The sequence below is a fragment of the Melanotaenia boesemani genome, chromosome 13 (assembly GCF_017639745.1).
Source record: "Melanotaenia boesemani isolate fMelBoe1 chromosome 13, fMelBoe1.pri, whole genome shotgun sequence".
NCBI lineage: Eukaryota > Metazoa > Chordata > Actinopteri > Atheriniformes > Melanotaeniidae > Melanotaenia > Melanotaenia boesemani.
The window spans coordinates 2,999,676-3,021,246 of NC_055694.1; the positions used below are offsets into that span (position 1 = coordinate 2,999,676).

At 37.9% G+C, this 21,571-nt stretch overlaps 1 protein-coding gene across 1 annotated transcript; it reads right to left on the bottom strand.

Annotated features, from left to right (window-relative positions):
- Positions 1-18,936: 18,936 nt before the first annotated feature.
- Positions 18,937-20,703, bottom strand: LOC121651699 (SUN domain-containing protein 2-like). The gene is made up of 8 exons (XM_042004072.1): positions 20,615-20,703; positions 20,344-20,513; positions 20,082-20,237; positions 19,866-19,975; positions 19,582-19,755; positions 19,379-19,468; positions 19,145-19,244; positions 18,937-18,992 (listed from the first exon to the last, which is right to left on the bottom strand). The coding sequence occupies exons 1-8, from the start codon at positions 20,701-20,703 to the stop codon at positions 18,937-18,939; spliced, it is 945 nt and encodes a 314-aa protein (XP_041860006.1).
- Positions 20,704-21,571: the final 868 nt, after the last annotated feature.

Consider the following 21,571-nt stretch of genomic DNA (forward strand, 5'->3'; position numbering starts at 1 on the left):
GAGAAACGTTGCTGGTCTGATGAGTCTCCATTTCAGCTCCACATTCAGATGCTCGGCTCAGAATCTGCTGGAAACATCATGAAAACATGGATCCATCCTGCCTTGGATCAACGCTTAAGCCTGCTGCTGGTGTAATGGTGGGGGGAGATTTTCTTGGCCCACTTTGGGCCCCTTAGTACCAACGTGGCCTGGTTTAACCAGCACAGCCTACCTGAGTATTGTTGCTGACCATGTCCATCCCTTTATGACCACAGTGGAGCATCTTCTGATGCTACTTCCAGCAGGATAATGCACCATGTCACAAAGCTCAGATCATCTCCACCTGCTTTCCACACATGACGATGAGTTCACTGGACTCCAACGGCCTCCACAGCCACCAGATCTCAGTCCAGTAGAGCAGCTTTGGGATGTGGTGGAACGGGAGATTCTCATCATGGATGCAGCCGACAAACCTGCAGCAACTGTGCGATGCTTCATGTTAATATGGAGAAAACCTCTGAGGAAGGTTTCCATCTACACTTTTTCTTAAACAATATTTGATATTAAATATGTAGAAAAATTGTTCTCTCTAGAATCTACTTAAGGAACAACTTTGACAAAAGGAGGATTTTTATCACATTTATTAAAGATTATTGAAGGAAAAACAAACCAAAGCTGTCCTCGTTTTGTGTGACTACATTTAAACTTTATCATACCATTCATGGGTTTAATACAAGTTCTATTCTAATCTCCGTCTGTGAAGTCTTTTCCCCCATTTAGATGTGTGTGTACATTAAAACGAACCTCAGCTTTAAGTCATGTGGCTTTAATATAATGCAGTAAATCATACCTAGCAGGGTCTTGTTTCAGACTTATTTCCATCATGGCCATTTGTTTTATCAAAGCCTATTGGTTTACTACATATAATTCACTTTTTACAGGGTCTGAGTAAGTAAAACAGAAATGTTTGAGCTTTTTCATGCAGTAGTTATGGAGTTGTTTTTCCAGCTGACAGCAGTGTGTGAAACTGCTGAGTGGATTGCTGTCCATTGGCCAGGTCCTATCAGCTAGCTTAGCTCTTTGCTGCTCCTTCAACCTCATAAATCTGTTCTCTAGACGTTTCCGCCTCCTCATCAGTAAACATCACTTTGTACCTGCAGGAGGTTTTGGGAGAATATTTAGTAATCTTATGGAATTAAAAGAAGTTCTGTCTGCAGTAAATATTGTGTTGTAATTACATTTAAGGTTTTCATTTTCAGAAGCTAGAAATTAATTTCCACATTCTACGATTTTTTAATTGATTAATGTTGACTAGTTCTGCTCATCCAGTTAGAATTATTAGACTGTTGGAAGGTCTCCTGTTTAATTCCTAACACTGTTATAAATATGGATTCTCGCAGCAGAGGGACGTAGGCGGGTGAAACGACAGGAATACACAGCAAACAACAGAACATGAAGACAGCGTGAGACTGAGGAGACATGAGGGGTCTGTCTGTCCTGCCCTCACCTTCCTCTGCTTTTTCCAAGTCATCGCCTCCCTCCTGCGGTTCAGTCTGGGGGTCCTTTCCTCTTGAGTCAGCCGGGGCGATGACCAGTGATGACGAGCAGGGGAGGAAGAGTTTGCCACTTAAATGAAAGGTAAAGCGTTTGCTGGTAGGAAGAGGTGCTACTAAAACAGCAGATGCTTGGATCTTTCAGAACGAAGCTGATATTAACAATAATAAAACGTTAATAATCAAGTCAGAATTTTGCACTAATTTGTTTAGCTGTTGAATCAATGAATCAAACTTTGTTCTGAAGCACTTTTCAAACAATAGATTTGTAACTCAAATTGTTTTCCATTGTTAAAAAACCCCACTTAAAACAGCAAAGAATAAAAACAGGCTGCACGGTGGTGTGGTGGTTAGCACCGCAGCCTCACAGCAAGAACGTCACTGGTTCGAGCCTCGGCTCGTGGGGGGTTCGAACCTGCGGTGGCCTTTCTGTGTGGAGTTTGCATGTTCTCCCCGTGTATGTGTGGGTTCCCTCCGGGTTCTCCAGCTTCCTCCCACCGTCCAAAGGCATGCTTGTTAGGTTAATTAGTTACCTAGGATTGAGTGGTTGTTTGTCTCTTTCGGTGTTGGCCCTGTTACAGTGCAGGGATAGGCTCCAGTTTACCTACGACCCGTAATACATACAGTGCCTTGAAGGGTTAGTATTCATACTCCAATTTTGTCCCATTTTGCCACCTTACAACCACAAACTTAAATGTTTTTTATTGAGATTTCATGTGATCGACCAACACAAAGTAGCACATAATTTTAAAACGGAAATGATACCTAGTTTTAAATTTTAAGAAATAAAAATCTGACAAATGTGGTGTGCATTTGTATTCAGCCCCCCAGTGTCCTTACTTTGTAGAGTCATCTTTCACTGCAATTACAGCTGCCTTTTTGGTATGTTTCCACCAGCTTTGCATGTCTAGATACTGACTGACACATAAGCTCAGTCAGATTGGACGGAGAGCATCTGTGAAGAGCAATTTCCAAGTCTTGCCACAGATGCTCAATGGAATTTAGGTCTGGACTTCGACTTGGCCATTTTAACACATTTTATTTCATTTTTCACAAATCAGCTTATTTGCATTGATTCAACATTACATTAATTCATTCCTCTTTTTGAACTCTAAAGTTCATATAAATTATTAAAGAATAGTATTAATAACACCTGGAATAAAATTAAGTTTCTCTTCATGGATGTGGTGGAACGGGAGATTCTCGTCATGGATGCAGCCGACAAACCTGCAGCAACTGTGTGATGCTGTCATGTCAATATGGAGAAACCCTCTGAGAAGGTTTCCACCACCTGCTTCATCTATCACACCAAGGATTGAGACAGTTTTGGAGGGAAAATAAGGTTCTCACAGTAATAGGGTTAACCTTTATTTAACCTGGTAAAAAATGTTTGAGAACCAGTTCTCATTTGCAAACATGACCTGGCCAAGAGGCCCCAGCAGGAATAAATAACGTACCTACATACAAACATACAACTGTGCATACACAAGAACCACAATACAACAATACAAAAAATACACCTAACAACGCAGAGCAAATACAAATATATAAAAATGAAAGGGGGAAGGGTTAAAGGGGGAAGGTTAAACATATGTGTGAGTGCTGGTAGGTTCACTTTTTGTTATTAAGCCACATACTGGCCTGAGTGTGAGCAAACACACACTAAACAAGCACCATAGTGACCAACAAGAGAAAAGCACATAAAGCAACATTCACATGCATTCACCTCTTGTACACATCATGCACCCACTGTGTGGTATATCACACTTACTGAATATAATATAATCCAGCGAGTTCTCCAGAGCCTAAAGTCTCGTCCGCTGATTCACACAGACAGCCTGTAATAAGAAACAAACACAAATAAAGTGAGTTACAGAGGCAGAAATGGAGGAGTCCAGGGTGGGAGGAGGACGATGGTTTATTAAAATGTTTACATTAAGAGCAGTAATTACTCAACCCTTCATTAGGATCTTGTTTTTCCTGAAACTCTCAGGAGGGAGGAGAGCATTATAGAGCACCAGTTCAGAAAGAAGCTATCGCCTTTCTCTCAGCTAAAACAATGACTGGCTTTACACACTCGGGAAATTATGATACACCTTGTTCATAAAAACAAGTATTTCTACACCAGGGAAGATTTCAGCAGAGCCACTGAAGCCTTTTTTAGAGATGCACAGTTTTATAATAACCTGGTGGTAAGTGAATTCCCCATTTTGATACAGAGATCTGACTCAGTCTGACCTTACGCTGAATGAGCATCAGTTTTATAACAAGAAGTACACGCACATCAGAGTTAAAATAAATTTAATAAAAAATACTTTATTTATTCCAGAGGAAAAGTACAATGTTTTAGTAGGTTATTTTTTATTTTATTTTATTTTCAAGTAAAAACAATAATTATAATTGATTATAAGAAGACAATGCTTTGTTCTGGAGGGTGATGGCTGCTGGCAGGAATAAACCTTAGTTACCTTTCTGTCTTGTTTTGGACTTGACGAAGCCTCACACTAAACACACACATTATAAATACAAATATAAATATAAATATAAATATAAATATAAATATAAATATAAATATAAATATAAATATAAATATAAATATAAATAAAGAATGTTAAATGATTAAAAATTTTAATCAGATTAATCACAGCTTACAAATGAATCATGATTAATCACCATTCTCAACTATGCCTGAAATTTGCCTGTTTTTACTGTTTTATCAACAGAACGAGCCGAAGCTACAAATATTTGCTGTTAACCGGCCTTTCCTTGCGTGAATGTCAGATGTCCAAGGGTCAGTAAATGCAGCATGTATTACACTTCTTTATGTTGTTCTGCATCATCTCTACATTAGATGATCAATTTAGTTGTAATAATCAGTTCAATATTTTATAAAATCTAGACCTAAAAAAAGGTCTCATCTGTGCCCCTTTTTTTCCTGGTCAGTGGTCCTGCCTGGCCCCCCATCAGAACTTTTCTAGACCCGCCCCTGCATAGCTGAAGTATAAATGCTGTCTACCACCAGCCAGCTGCTGTGTTAGAGAAGATCCTGTCAACAACAACACTTTGGGTTATGCCATGGTCTGGATGAATACTCAATTCTGATTGGCTGGAGGATGTCCATTAAAAAGTGATAATGGACACCTATGAAAGAAGTTCCGGTCAAATAGACTTATTCTTGTAATTATTGCGCTGACTAAACGGTAGTTGATAACGGTGGCAACAGAAACTAAGAGGGCGGGCTGCAGAGGCACCAGATCAGAGCAGCCTGCAGGCTTATTGAACATGTAGGAAACTATCTGTGGACTTTCACTGTTTGAAACAAAATGTCGCGTCATCCTCTGGACACACACAAGCTGTAAGAGCTGCACCCGCCCTCTGAAATGTTTGTGTCACGTAACATAACTGTGGCCGACCGAGCTGCAGGTTCTGTGTTAGAGCCGGTTACCTTGGCAATGCGTCACAACGTAATAGTCCACTCAGCCGCTTCTTGTGAAAAACTTACGGTTTTACTGGTAAAAAACAACATTAACGCATTAATAATTTATTTAATAATTTTTTCTTTCATAAGTGACCTCTGCTTCACGTCGGATGGTTCACGCCTATGCGTCGTCCAAAAGTTTATGATAATGGCCACCTTGTCGGGCATTATCCCTTACATAAATACTAGATGGTGAACCATGAACCACAAGTTTCCTCCTTTTCAGCTGAACCATAAACAAATGCTACAAGTGAGGAAAGCCGATCAGCTGATCACCGACAGCCGTCAAGATTCACGGAGCAACCTGCAAGTAGAGGGAGGAAGCAGCTGCTGCACAAACAGAGACAACCAGAGATCCTCTAGAACAGCCATGTTGGAGCAGAACGCAGGACAAAAAAAAAAAAAAAAGAAAGAAAAGTGTGAGTGTGGAACCCTCTCACCAGGAAAAGAGTGTGTGTTAAAACACCTCCATTCTCCACGGAGGCGACGTCCATGGGTTGCTGCATTACTGTTGTGATTATTCTTAAATCCATCCACAGGACAAGCCCGCTCATCGTTTCCATCTGGCCTTTCCACGTCCCACCGTCATCACAGAAAAATGACGGATGCATGGGGGCTTGTCATGCCGCGCATGCGTTAACTGCATTAAAAATATCAACGCAGTTAATTACATAAATTAATTACCACCGTTAACGTGTTATTTTTGACAATCCTTGCATGAGTTCTGTACTCCGGCTTCCTCCCACAGTTTAGAGACATGCATGTAATGGTTAAGTATGTCTAAATTCTCCCTGTGAGTGGTTGTTTGTTCTCTGTGTTGACCCTGCATCGGACTGTTGACCAGGGTGAACCCTGCCTCTTGGCTAGTAGATGCTACAGAGACTCTGCTGTGGAATAAGATGGATGGATAATTTGAGAACAAAGTTCCACACAAATATTTCACTGGTTGAACCTAATTTAAATAGTATTATATAAAGGGGTACTTGTTTATTTGATTCTTTCACTCAAGCTATTATCACAGCACATAATAAATCCTGACTTCTAACGTCGGTCTAAGCAGTCTAAGCTCAGAGTAAATCCATCACTTTCTGCCTGACGCTGACTGATGTTTCCACTGGGATACGACGTGATGGAGAGATGCTGCTGGCTTAAAGCACTGACACCATCCTAAACAGTGAAGACTACTCATGCAGGAAACAACCAAAGTCCTTCTGTTTTATCAACAGTTATAAAATGAGATATAAGAAAATATAAAAAGTGACAATACAGGCAAGAATGGAAAATGTCAGAAATAATAAATAATAATAAAAAGAGTCAGCCGGGGGTAAGCAAAGCCAGCATGTTGGCCTTCAGTAGTACTGCTGAGTATGAAGTAGCCAGAGCCATCAATAACCTCCAATGCAGGCTTGTAATCTGTTTAAGTCAGCTTTTAAGCATTTAGACAGGAATACATGTCGTGGAAGAGTTGTTTCTTCATGCTGCCGCAGCACGTGTCCTTTCTCTTGATGAAAAACAAACCATGTGCAGACATGATGGAGCAAAAGTCATAAACATATACAGATCTGTTACATTATGATTTATTTTCAGTTAATCTGGCCAGAAGCTTTATTGCAACCTCTCTCCTCAGTCTGTGCAGCGGTAGAGCTGAATATGAGTTACTATGGTAACGCTGCTCTGTGTCACTCTGAAAGTTCCTTCTATTTTTTTTTTTTTTTTTTTGTATTTCATTCATTTAGAATAATGATTCATGTTTTAATTAAGCTTAATCTGAATGGAGTTGACATTTAACAGCAGAAGACACCTCAGGGTGCTTCTAGCCATTTGTTGGACTTTGAAGATGACAGAATGGAACTGTAAAAGATAACCCCTTTAAGCTAAAAGCTGATTCCAGGAGATTTTACTTTCAGCTACATTAGAGGATTTTATGGTACCTGCAACTAATTTAGACAAGCACAGGTGGCTGGTTCTGTTCCTAAGCTCTAGTTTAAATTTATAGGTGTCCAAAGTCTGTCCTTCAGGGCCACTGGCCTGCAGGTTTTCAATGTTTCCACCATCAACACACCTGAATTTATTGGATTGAACGGTCTATGAAGTTCTTCACAATGACTCATTCATTTGAGTCAGGTGTGTTGGAGCAGGAACACATTAAACACCTGCACTTAAATCCTCCTTCTTTCTCATTCTGATGTTTGAACTTCAGCAAGTCGTCTTCACCACATGACTACATGACTAAAGGTACTGAGTTGCTGCCATGTGATTGGCTGGTTGCATATTTGTGTTAACAAGCAGTTGGACAGGTGGGGCTGATAAAGTGGGCACTGAATATGTGAATACGCGATCAAAAGATTTTATTATACGTTGGCCGGAGAGTGTAAAGCAATATTACATCCAGTGAAACACTTTTACAAGTTTACAGAAACAGAATTACAAAGATAGGTGTAATGCCAAAATCTGTGACCATCAGAATCTGTGACCACAGGGGGGTCACAGATGCAGAGTGTACATTTCTCTGCATGTACGTCTTAGAAGATGAACAAAGTCTTGAACACTTTTATGAAAACATATTTCTGATAGCTATCAGAATGTGTTACTTTACTGTAGCTGCATTATAATGAACTCAGACTCAATGCAGAGGCCTCCCAGCAGTCACAGATTCTGATGGGTCACAGATTTTGGTGAAACACCTATCTTTGTAATTGTGTTTCAGTAAACTTCTAAAAGTCTTCCACTTGATGTAATATTGTTTTGCGCTTCCTGGCCACCATAGTATTAGGAAAAAACCTCTAAACTTCTGTTTCATTCATAAATATTTCCCCATCACACATCACACATTTTGGCATCTTTTATTTTATGTAACAGTTCAGCATGTCCTCTTCTTCTCTTTATGATATCCACAAGGCTGCACGAGGCATCAGTTTAAGTTCTATGTCAAAATATACAGCAGGATTTCCTGAGTGAAAATTGGAGATGAGAGTAGAAGTAGCATTAAACAGATGTGGAGGAGGCTGGCTTAACACAACTCCAATCTAGATTTTTTATCTTTTTTTAAACTAAACTTTATTTTTCAACGTGCATTATCCTGCTGGAAGAAGCCATCAGACCATTCTCTGTAAACCCTAGAGATGGTTGTGTATGGAAATCTCAGTAAATACTCGGACCAGCAACCATGCAATGTTCAAAGTCATTTAAATCCCTTTTGTTCCTCATTCTGATGCTCAGTTTGAACTTCAGCAGGTCCTCTTCACCATGTAGATGATTTTAGTTGCTGCCATGTGATTGGCTGCTTGGATATTTGTTATAGTGTAAACATTGTGGGTGTCTATCGGTGTTCTCCTTAAAAAAGAAAAATATGTATGGGGAGATAATGAAGAGAAAGGGGATGTTTGTGAGGTTTATTAAAGAGGAAAGAGACAGATTAAACAGAGAAATATGAATTGTGTGAGTTTCCTGCTAAATTAAAGACAATTAGCTGTCCCTGTACTAAAGTTGGAAGCTTTGGATTAGAAACCATACAGCTAACAAGACATTTTCCAGAAGAGTAAAATTATCTACCACCCAAAATAGATAAATAAATGTGTTAGCAAAAATTGCCTTCCACCATCCGTTTCTAAGCCGTCGTCTTCTCTTCCTTCATCCTTCTTTTAGCGAGCCCATTACAACCATAATGAGACTGTTGCCATTTTTGGAGGCTGAGGTTGGAAAAGTAATTCATCCTCATTGCTGAAGCTGAATAATTGAAAGGGTGAAGAGAAAGAAGCTTCTCCTGGTTTGGAGTGGATCCTTATTACTGTTAAAAACGAAATCGTAGTTCTGAATCTGTTTGGGCTTTTGGAAATGTGCAGCAGCATCTCAGAGAATTTCAGACTACTTTGTAAAGAAAAGATACTGAGTTTAAAAATGATGAGATGTTTGAAATTTACAATAAAGTGTCATGTGCAAATTAAGCCTGAAAAAGTGATCAGAATCCCCTGGACTAAATTTCAGCTGCAAGCATGCAGGCAGAAAATGGAGCTGAGAAAATGCGCCGTAAGATTCAGACGCTAGTTCAGCAGGAGCTGGTAGAAGAGCAGCTGGCATGTGCATGCTTCCCTCATTTTTCTATAGAGTTAATTTTCTGATGAATGGGCCTCACACACCTATATCCTTTTACCAATCTTCATAAATGTGCTCTAAAGAAAACCCCTCAGATTCACAAAGGTGTTTGTAGACCACAAAATTGTTTGCATCTTTCCTATTAAGACTTAGGAATGCTGATTTCCTTGTAAGTAGGAATGACAAGCTAGCTGGAGTAAATAACCTGGATCTAAACACCAAGGAGACTAAAGAGATGGTCACTGATTTTTGGAAGACACAGTTTGACCATCTGTTTTTGCAAATAAATGAGTAAAAAAGGCAGAAAGACCATCAAAATGGAAGACACATGTCAGATGACCTTCCCAAGACACATAACACAGACAGGAAGGCACACGGCTCTGTGGACTCGTGGTGGTTTAACCGGCTTCAGCAGCAGCTCTGCAGACCAGAAGACACTGCTGAGAATCACTGAAGCTGCACAACCAACGGCTCCGAGAGACATTTTTCCCTCCTGCTGCCGTAACAAACCTTTTAAAGGACCCAGCTTACCCAGCTCATCATCAGTTCCAGCTGCTGCCTTCAGGCAGGTGTTACTGGACTCATGGAGCAAAGACAAGCAGACTATTAAACACCCAGGCTATCGCCACACTTTTTAAAGCTGCTCCCGATGATTGTCTGCTTTGTTGTTTTGAAAATGTTGCAGCTCGTTCCAGGTGTAGCAGCTGGTTCTTCCTGTTTTTCTCTTTTCTTCTCTTTTCTCTCTCCTTTCTTTTGCCTCCCGTCAGATCCAACATTTATATGTAAATTCAGGAAAAGACAAATTTAAAATTAAAAGAAAATACTATCAAGAGGCGCAACACAGGAGCCAGACCATCATTCTGCTTACTATGTTGCTAGACAGTGAAGGATCTAAGCATCACATTTTTATGAAACACACTCAGGTTTTACCATATAAGGTTCTCTGTCCTACAGACTGGAGTCACACACGAACATCCTATTTGTAAACTTGTGTCTGATTTATGATGGGAGGAAACAGGACTGAGAAATTTTCTTTGTTTAAACCCTATATAAGACAGAACTGTACATCTGGTATGGGGGTCTTAGGTCTGGTTTTGGGACCTCCAGATTTTTCTGCAGAATTCTGTATGATGCCTGAACTTTTGTAATAAAGGTCTTTTTTATTATTCAAGTCAGCATCCAGAGACGTTTTTGCCTGAGAGCCAACTTTTCCACATCTCCTGATCAAGATACATCAACAGAACAAGTTAAAGTAAATAAATGAATAAATAAATAATATTGTGGTTCTATTGGTATCTACCCACTTTACTAAACCTACTTTTATGTTTTTATTCTCTTAGAATGAACCATTTATATCTGCATACATGGCAGCATGTATGCTGCACCTGAGGCTGCTGGATCCACTCACACATGAAAACATGTTGATGTCTGGAAGTTTGTTTCCAGCCATTCACAGATCTTATGTTTCATTGGACTGATAGTTCTGTGATCTCTGAGTTGAAGACATGTTCAATGACACTCAAATGTTCAATGACGTTCAAAATGTGTCTCATAGCTACTCAGCGATCAGTAATTCAGTAAGAGAATATTTTTATGTCAGCTAAACTCATTTTGTGAGCACAGTAGCACTAAACATGACCGTCACATGTAATATGTCACCCAGTCTGTTACATTATGAACTCACTTAACACATAGATAGATAGATAGATAGATAGATAGATAGATAGATAGATAGATAGATAGATAGATAGATAGATAGATAGATAGATAGATAGATAGATAGATAGCAGGTCATCACAAAGAAGGCTTAGAGGAGGACGTTTGGGTAGGGGAACTAGGCCTCATGCTAGTCATACGTTTGTCATGCTGTCATGTGATGCATCAATTTTCTCCACCACAAAACACAAACACGTAAACATACATAAAGAGGAGAGGGACATTACTTCTACTGCAGGATAGAGTATCATTCTGCAGAAATGAGCAGTTTTTCCTGCAAAAATGAGAAAAATTCTCTGTAAATGCTGATTCATTAATTCATAATCAAACACCAAGGAGGTGCATGTCCTGGAATCTGTATGGACGAATCACAGCCTTTAAAAAGTAGAGTCCAGGGTTGCAGATCCACATAAAGCATCGCAAGTACATCAAAGTTTATGCAGACTGCATCCGTGCTGCTTTACGTTTGGACCAAGCCAGCAACCCTCCAGATGAAAGTGACCAGCCTGTAAGGTTTTTTCAGAGTCTGCAGTTTGCTCCCTTGGCAGGCACAGCAAGTTATTGGCAGCTTCTCTTTCCCTAATAAAGTGACTAAAAGCATGACTGTCAGTAAAAACAAGAATAAAGTCCTTTAAAAAAAAACAAAAAAAAAAAAAACAGCTGCTCAATTTGCTTGATTTGCTTCTTCAATGCAGAAAAATCACCCAAAACTGAACTGTTGTCTTTGTTCCCATTAAAGCTTCTCTCTGTCCCACATTTTCCAGTTTCTATAGTCTGTTTAAAAAAAATAGCCCCTACATATCAGTCTATCCAAAGAGGGAAAGTTCGAAGTGATAAGGTGTCTCAAATGTCTTCTCCTTCAGTCCACAGCCCCTTAAAAGCTCCACATGGACATCCCTGCACATGTGTTAACAGCCCACAGCCAGTTAGCCTCGTCAGAGCAGAGGCCAGAACAGGAGTTCATGCAGAGCAAGAGGTGCCTCCTTCCTGGAAGTTATTACTTAGAATGCTTATCTTAGAAGCTGCAGCATTTGTTGCTAGTCAACGTTTTGGAAAGAGAAGCTGCATGGCATTAGCATTAGCTATGAATTACAGTAGGTGGACCACCACCTCATATGCACAACTAACAAGGTGGATGTGATGTTATAACCACTGTGTATCTTAAGAGATTCTCTCTCTTTAAGGTGCCTTTTTTGGACCCATTCATTTTACTGACCTGTTGCCAATTAGCTTAATAAATTGAACCATCTTCCTCTAACTGTTCCTTTCCACCATTTTGTTTCCACTATCCCAACTTTTTGAGATGTTGCTGTTACCAAATTCCAGTTAATATTTTTTACAACATAGTAAAAAGTCTCTCTTTAAACATTTAGTATGTTTTCTTTGCTGCATTATGAGTAAAATGTTGGTTTATGGTATTTTCATTGCATTCTGGTTTTAATTACAATTTAGTGTATCATTTAAGAAAAAAAAAAAAAAAAAAACTGGAGTTGTACATTTGTACATGGAGAGAAATTGTAAAACCAATACTCGTCCAGAAACTAGAGAGAAAAAATGCACATAAACTATTCCTTAATTTCGATGGAATAACGAATTACTGGAATGACAACTATTCTCTCACCGGATCAGGAGCAGTTTGTACTACAGATGTAAAGACTGTACCCAGCATGGTCCATTTCTCCACATACAGTACATCCAAATGGACATACCCACACAAACATACATAGTGTTTCAGAAGTCACCCAAACTAGTAAACTACCTAAACTTACACAATTTTTTGTTCTGGATCCCAACCAGGTGTTCTTGGATTTAAATCTATTTGTTTGTCAGTCCACAGGTCTGGCCAGTCAGTATTGGTGTGTACAGAAAAACAACAAAAACGACTCAATTACAGGCTATAAATGTAATGAGAGAAACAATGACAACCCATCCAACATGTAAAGTTGTCGTCTATTTATTTATGTTTTTCCATCCTAAACGGTCAGTCACACGCAATGTAACTATAGCAACTATATAAACACAGAAGTATTGTTAACAACTCAGTTTTGAGAATCCTTGGCAAAAGAAAAAAAAAAGAAAATCTGCATAGTTAGAAATCTGGAAAATCAACTTAACTAAACTGAAAAGCTCAGCCGGACAGTTTAAAGCTGCATTTATACTAATATGGTAAGAAAATACTGCAGAGTATCTGACGAGTCAACTTATCTGAGTTTTATAGAACTTTGTTGTGATATTTTTATAAAGGTTTGAGTTTGTGATTCTGTGTTAATGTCTTACTAAACTTACTCTGGTTCCAATATTTCCATGATCAGGACTATATCTATATTTATTAGTGCTGGGTAACGATAAATTTTTTTAATCATGATTAATCGCGATTAATTGCATTGTTATGAGCAAAATGTCTCTTTCCTTTAAAAGAAGGCCTACAACTAAAGAAAATGCAATAAATTTTGGTTTACAAACATTAGGGGTCTTCAAACTGCGACTGGAGCTGCAAGTGTCTCTCTGGACCTTCCACAATGCCTCTAAATACGTGGCTAAAAAAATTTTTTAAATCTATCTTTCCTGTCATTAGGTTGGAAACCAGGGCCTTTTTTTTTTTTTTTTTTTTTTTACTTTACATCATTTTCCACAAATATCTACATCCATTAAAAGAAAGTCTGTCTATCCTCTTTTTATAAAGGTTTTATGTTTTTCTTTATTTTAAAACCTAAAAATGGAAATAAAAATGTGGTTCTTTAAAAATAAATATCCTATGTGTCACGCCCCCACCTGGTCCAGCCAACCTCCAGACTCTGGATTACTCATCTAATCATGCCCCTGGTCATACACACCTGTCCCTGATCCTCACACTCTGCCACATTCCTGCTATTCCTGCACTTCACACACTCTCTCCTGATTGGTTACACCTGTTTGCTATTTGCCCACCAGTCCTTATATTCCCCAGCAGAACATTCATTCCCTGTCGGACCTTATCCTATGCACATGAAGGACTCACTCCCTCTCCATTCCTGGCTTCCCTTACCCCCCGTCGCCTCCTCCATTACCAGTATCAGTAAGATCCTTCCTCTGAGGTCTTGGTGATAAAGTATAGTTAACCTGCCTTTGTCTCTGAGGAGTCCATGCGTTACACTTTGGTGGTTCTTCATTAAAAATATATATTAACTTGCCTTTTTAAAAAGTCTGGTAACATCTGCGTCTCTAAAGGAGTTTTATTTAGCTGGCTGAGGGAAAAATGGCTCTTTGGATTGGAAAGGCTGCAGACCCCTGCACTAAACACATAAACAGGTTTAGCAGCAGTTTTCTCTTTAAACAGCAACAGTTAAAATATATCTTCATATATGTTTATAAAATCAAATATTTATGAGAAAGAAGGATGAAATGTTCAGGATTTACTAACTAAAAGGTAAAACGTCAGCAGGATGAATTTAAAGCTGTGAAGCTGCTTCCTTCTAAACACAGAAGGAACAATATGTGATGAATATCAGCATCAGGTGAACAGACAGAAAGCAGGATGAGAATCTCACAGCTTCTAGATGGTGAGGAGAGAGAAATATTCACAATATGCACAATAACTTCCATCCATGCAGCTTCACTGCTTCATTATCCAGGTTTCTGGATATAAATTCTCTAAACTTTCATTCTTAGCTTGACTGCACCTGCAGCCTCCACTAGCGGGAGTTAAGGGGTTAACATGTGCAACTAAACATGTGTGGTATCCACATAAAGTCCAGAATCTCAGCTACCAGCTCAGCAAAACCATTTCTACTTCCACCAAACACAGTTAAGACAATAAATAATTAAAAGACCAGGTACACACAGTCCAAAAAACATGTAAACACAGATAAAAACATGTAAACACAGATAAAAACACGTAAACACAGATAAAAACACGTAAACACAGATAAAAACACGTAAACACAGATAAAAACACGTAAACACAGATAAAAACATGTAAACACAGATAAAAACATGTGAACACAGATAAAAACACGTAAACACAGATAAAAACACGTAAACACAGATAAAAACATGTAAACACAGATAAAAACATGTAAACACAGATAAAAACATGTGAACACAGATAAAAACATGTAAACACAGATAAAAACATGTAAACACAGATAAAAACACGTAAACACAGATAAAAACATGTAAACACAGATAAAAACATGTGAACACAGATAAAAACACGTAAACACAGATAAAAACATGTAAACACAGATAAAAACACGTAAACACAGATAAAAACACGTAAACACAGATAAAAACACGTAAACACAGATAAAAACACGTAAACACAGATAAAAACACGTAAACACAGATAAAAACACGTAAACACAGATAAAAACATGTAAACACAGATAAAAACATGTAAACACAGATGATGTCTCCCCATGAACACAAACAAACGACTCCTCTACTGAAAGCTCACATCTCACAGATTCCACAGCTGGAAGTTTCATCTCGTTATGATCAAGATTCACCGAACCAGAGGCAGAAGAAGACCCGATTTATGCTGCACGTTTGTAAAAGTCAGAAAGCATGTCTTACCTTTGCTGTCTTACCTAAATTAAAACCAGATTAATTAAAAATAATATTAATAAATTAAAAGTTTCTCATTGTCTTTTGGGAGCAGTTTCTGTCCAAAAATCACAATTTTCTGTCCATCTGCATGAGTTTGGACAAAGAGAAACGTCAGTTCTTCTTCTTTCTTATGTTCTGGACAGAAAACGTCTATTTATGTTAATAAACCTGCTCTTTCCTGATTACATGAGACGCACCGCTGCAGCAGAGAAGAGAGACATGGACGCCATGTTTCTGTCATCAAAGCCAGCGGCCAGCAATAAAAAACAAACAAACAAACAAATAAACAAACAAAAAACTTAATTAATCATTGCGTTAATGCGCGATTAACACTGTGCCCAGCCCTAATATTTATATGTATAGAGAGAGAGCGAGAGAGAGAGAGAGAGAGAGAGAGAGAGAGAGATGAATTGCAACACAACCCTGATCTCGAATGCAGGAGCACATTTTACCAGCATCACCTACACACACCATCGCCCTACCGTACAACATCAGGTGTGTTGCTGCAGGGAAACATCTAAAACCTGCAAACGTATCCCTCCTGTTTTATATTTTCTGCTTTTAGTGGATGTGGTGCATTCCCTGGACCAGCGATCTGAGGCGCCTTCAATCAGCAGCTGACTGTGACTGTTGATAGTTGTTGATTGTTGATTTTATGTTATTTTGCTTCATTAAACCATATTTATTTACAAGTGTAATCCAGTGTTTTTTTTTTGTCTGCTTTAAGGTGAAAAGAATTTAAAAGCTGAGATGCTGTATCATTGTTTTTAAAAAAGCACATGCTAAAAAAATCCATCAGTAATCTGGGTCAAGTCCTGGATCTTCTTCAAACCTGCTTTCCTCGTATCCGCCCCTGTATCAGACTCACCTGGAGGCTTCATCAGATGGACAACTTGCTCTGTAGGCGACCAGCATCTTAAAATGATGCCACAGCAGCTGGAAATTTGCTTTACAAACTGTAGAAGGTAAAGTAGGCTTGTGATGAAATTTTATTCCCCGGTGTTCTTCCCCCTTTAGCCACCGCACCATGAGGATGCACATGTTGACGCGCTCATGGGACCAGACTGCAGACCGCTGTCCAAGTTCAGGAGTAATAATGACCTGTTTCTGTATGAAGATGTTTTTATATGATCTGAAGCTCACCGTGTGATTATTTATGATCAACTCTTTAAAAATGAAGAAAATCATGCTTCACTGCACATCTTTATCATTATTTTTTTTACAATTATTCATGATTTTGTCATTCTGTTATTTATTTCCTTGTCTGTCTCATTGCTGTCTGTTTGCACACCAGTAAGTCACAACCTTATACGGGTACTATTGAGGTGTTTACCTATGAAAAGCAGAGCTGCTGGTCCATCCTTTTAGCTAAAGATAGATTTGTATTCACCAATCTAAGAGGAAAGATGTGACCGATTCCACAGTCTATGAACATGTTCATGAATCTGATGGAAGATTTTAATTTAAAAAAAAAACTTCTCTAGTACAACTTAAAAACAAATTTAAGAAGATTTGTAAAAAGATATTGGTGAATGAGGCCCTGTATTTGCAGTTCCTCAGCACAGCACTGGTTCGAGTCTCGGGTCTTAGCAGCTTGTGATCACTTCTCAGTAAAGATCACCCTACTCACAAGATTTAGATAAAGCCTAAATGTTCTTAAAACTGTAAAATATATGTATTATCAGCCAAGAAAAAAAAAAAAAAAAACAAAAAAAAACGTATGTGGGTTTAATAAGCTCAGACTAATCTGGAAAAGACTAAAATTTATGTGATGACATTTTGGTTCTGTCTCGGTTAATCAGCTAAATAAATAAAGCAGTTCAAGATGTAAATCTGGTTTCTTTCAGTCTACGGTCATAACGAGTCAAGATAGTTTCAATCTACTGATTACAGCGACATCTAGTGGACACTACATGAAAAAGCAGGAGTTTTTTTGTTACTGTAACCGAGAGTAAAAGAAATATGGTAAACAGAGCAGATCTGCATAAGTAAGGAATTTGTTGTTGTGGAGTCTATTACATATTCTATCAGGTAGTGGCAGGTGATCATAATATTAACAACAGAAAAAAGGAATAAACAAAAAAGATTTCAGAGACAATCATTGGACTTAGTAAATAAATATTTTATTTAGTCCAATTTTTAATTTAAATGAGCCAATTAGTAATTGGTTACCCAAGGAAACCAACGGATTGCATCGAATCTTATCTTCGATTCAATCCCCCATCCTGAGCATGCACGTGGGCGACAGTGGAGAGGAAACAAAACTTTCTTTCAAAAGAAAAATAAACCTCCAGCAGAACCAGGCTCAGGGAGGGCGGCCATCTGCCTCGGCCGGTTGGGGATGGAGAGGACAGGACAGAGAGACAAAACAAGCACCATGAGGCTGAAGCCGGATACCTGCTGAGGGAAAAAGAGAATTTAAAAGCACAAGTTATAATGTCATAACACATGATATACATATATACATATATATACTTATAAAGGTAAGCCTGGGATACCTGCTGGTAGAGAAAAGGATAAACACAAGTTAATGACAATAATAATGTCATAATGACATTGTTATTGCCATTGCATGTTGTTATAGACACACAAACATAAAAACCTGCTGAGAAATAAAAAAAGCAGAAGTTATTAGCAATAAAAATGTCATAACACACTAGATACATACACAGGGCTGTTAAATGAGTAAAAGTATTAATTAGGGGGCTTTTAGGACAGAAATTATCACCATGAAGACGGTTGGTGAGATGATGCTGTATGAATCCTGAATAATAAAGTAGAACATAGTAGCGAACAGTGATTAATCATGATTATATATATATAATATATTATATAATACATATATATATATTATATATATATATATATGTGTATATAACTCGTGTAGTGGTGTAGTAGTCTGTCTTTTGGATTCTGGTCTTAACTTTCGTGTCTGAGAGATTGTCCTCCTTGTGTTGGTGTCTCCTCTCAGTCCTGCATTTGGATCCGACCTCCATGTATCAGAAAACTCCTGTTTTATGTTGTTCAAGGCTTCTTGTGTTCTTGTTTGTTGTTTGTTGTTGCTTTTTGTTTTTTTTATATTCATTTATGATCTATTCTCTTTTTTCTGTTTGTTTGTTTTATTTTTTGTTTGTTTTGTTTTTCTGTTTGTTTTATTTTTTGTTTGTTTGTTATATTTTCTGTTTGTTTTGTTTTTCTGTTTGTTTGCTTTATTTTCTCTCTGTTTGTTTTATTTTTTGTTTGTTTGTTTTGCTTTTCTGTTTGTTTGTTTTATTTTCTGTCTGTTTGTTTGTTTTATTTTCTGTTTGTTTTGTTTTTCTGTTTGTTTTATTTTCTGCTTGTTTTGTTTTTCTGTTTGTTTGTTTTGTTCTTTTTGTTTGTTTTTCTCATCTTTGTGTTGGGCTTGGTTTCTCTTAGATTTCTGTTCTGTCTTTTGGATTCTGGTCTTAACTCCTGTTTCGTGTCTGAGAGATTGTCCTCCTTGTGTTGGTGTCTCCTCTCAGTCCTGCATTTGGATCCGACCTCCATGTATCAGAAAACTCCTGTTTTATGTTGTTCAAGGCTTTTTGTGTTCGTGTTTGTTGTTGCTTTTTGTTTTTTATGTTGGTTTTATGGTCTATTCTCTGGTCTTTTAGGTGTTTTTTGCTCTTTTAGGTTTTGTTTTGTAAATTGATATTATTTTGTGTTTTATTCTACTCTAGCATTTTCTGGTTATAGACAAGGTTGGGGCTACTTATCTTTCCGTGTACTTTGACATTGTACAGACAGGTGTACTCCGGCTTGCCCCAGTTGCTGTTCACCTTTAACTTTACAAAACTAAACGTGTCCTCGCTATGGCCCTGTGGGACAAAAAGAGATATGAGTGTTAGTGTTAGTGTGATGTGTAAATAGAAGAGGAAAATAAAGCAATAGATTAGATACATTTTATTTTATGCACATGCTCACATGCATGATAGCATAGCATTATACTTACCTCTGTCTTAAATGTCTGGAACTGTTCTCCATCATTATCATATGTAAAGTTTCCAAGAAGAGTTCCCTCATCTTCCACTGTTTTCTTTCCCTGGAAGATAAAAGATATATTTTTGGTTAACACTTTGTGTTCTCTGTATCTGTTAAGTTAAAAGGGGTTAGGTAGGATTTTGGTATTAAAGTAATGAGAAACTGTTGACTTACATAGACAGAAAACGCCTTAGGTGCACTTGGTGTCGTGCCAGATGGAGACACCGACTTCAATATGTGACCCAGTATCACATGGCTGACGGGGACTTTGTAAGGCAGGTTGATGGTAATGTGTCCTTGCTGACCAGCAAAGGACCAGCAGTTTCCAGGACGCAGATCTGATGATCCCTGAACAGAAAAAGAAATTATGGTTAGTTGGTAAGTCTAATGTATAAAAAAAACTGTTAGATTGAGTTGAATAATCACTCATCATTATGTCTTCTGATTGTAGTACACACCTGTATGACAACTCCTGGAGAAACTAATTTGCATTTTCGGAATAGTTTGCAGAAAAATGGTCTATTCCAATCGTATGACGCTGAGGTCCTGCCAGATACAATGTTTGCTCCTGCACACAAAACATACAAATAAAGTTAGTTAGGAAAATTAAAAAACAAATACTTGCTGTCTGATATATATAAAATTCCATGTTGTGTTTGATAATGATGACTTACCTAATGATGCCAGAGCAACATTTGGCAGAAATTCTGCTTGTGGTAGTTCTTTCCACTTTAACTTAAAATTCTCCTTGTACATGATTTTAAAACACGGTTCTTCAGAATACTGTTCTGAGCGATAAATGCTCATAGTATTAATGAGAAATGCAAATCCTTGTGGAGGAAATATAAGATGATAAGGTTAGTGACATAATTTGAAAAATAAACATTATACAAAACTATCAAATATTGTTTGCTTTAGAGAGAGGTGATTACTTACCAAGACTGAAGATTATTAAAACTACACATAAGATGGAAAGCAGCAGTTTTATCTGACTGCACTCTTCGTCTGCATCAAACGTGTTACTGTTGCAGACGGGAAACTCTTCTTCCACAGGAGATATCATCTCCTCCGGGACCTGAGGACAAACTTTTCGCTTTTTACGTGATCTGAATGGGACAAATACAACGTAGGTTAGTTACAGGTTTTAAAGTCATTAAGTAAAAAAACAAAAGACAGTGCTGGAAAAAAAATGACTACTTTAACGTACCTCCAAGGCGTCTCTTTGTAATTAATAGTAGGTATACCATTACTATCATAGTATCCAATGGAGGCCAGGCGAACGCTTCTTCGTGACATGACTGTAATCCAAAAGAGAAAAATGGAGATGGTTAGTTACACAAAGTAAATTAATTTTTTAACCTAATTTCAGAAGCAACTCAGCAGATAGATAGTTATACAAAATACTGTTTTTTAAAGGTTCTGTGTCTAAACTATCTTCATTTTTGTCATCACTATACAATAACAAAACATTACAACATGAGTTTACATTTAGGCTTATGAACCGTTTAGTTTGTGTAAAACTTAAATCAAACAAGCAGCCTAACTTAAAATTACACTTGAAAACAAGAACAATTTTTAGTTTATGTTTGTGCAAAGCTGGAGAGCTTTGTACGAACAAAACAAAAACTATATTGGCAAAAATAAAAAAAACAATGTTTTTAAGTAAATCTAAGAACAGATTTTAAGTTGTTTCTGGTAGGAAATGTATTAAAAAATCTATTTAAACTCTTATTGCTACTGTAGAAATAACTGAAAAATGACTTACTTTGCTATAACTTGAAATAATCCTGAACAGAAAATCGTTTTTCCAAAATTTCTGACTTTCAGCAGAATGTCAAAAACAGAATTTCAGGTTTGGAATCTTCCGCCTTGATACGTCATCAGAGGACAAACCGAACGTTACGCCCATCAGTACACGCATGCGCACAAACGACTCATGCCTTTACGCATGTCCCCCACCCCGTAGAGATGCTCGCAGGGAAGGAGACGCTGCCTCTTCACCAACAGCTAAAGATGCAGATACAACTTCTGATCAAGACGTTTTTTTTTACCTTGTAAACGCTATTAAAACAATGTCAGGTGTCGCCAGTCACGAATATACAGTAGCTACAGTTACAGTTTGTAGGGCTCGAATTACACCGGAGCTTTTAGGGGAGCCTTTGTC

Coding starts and splice junctions, on each gene's coding strand:
- LOC121651699 (XM_042004072.1), bottom strand. CDS start 20,703: ATGTCACGAAGAAGCGTTCGCCTGGCCTCCATTGGATACTATGATAGT. Junction 20,514..20,614: donor TACAAAGAGACGCCTTGGAG/GTACGTTAAAGT, acceptor TGTCCCATTCAG/ATCACGTAAAAAGCGAAAAG. Junction 18,993..19,144: donor CAATGTCAAAGTACACGGAA/AGATAAGTAGCC, acceptor AAAAACAAAAAG/CAACAACAAACACGAACACA.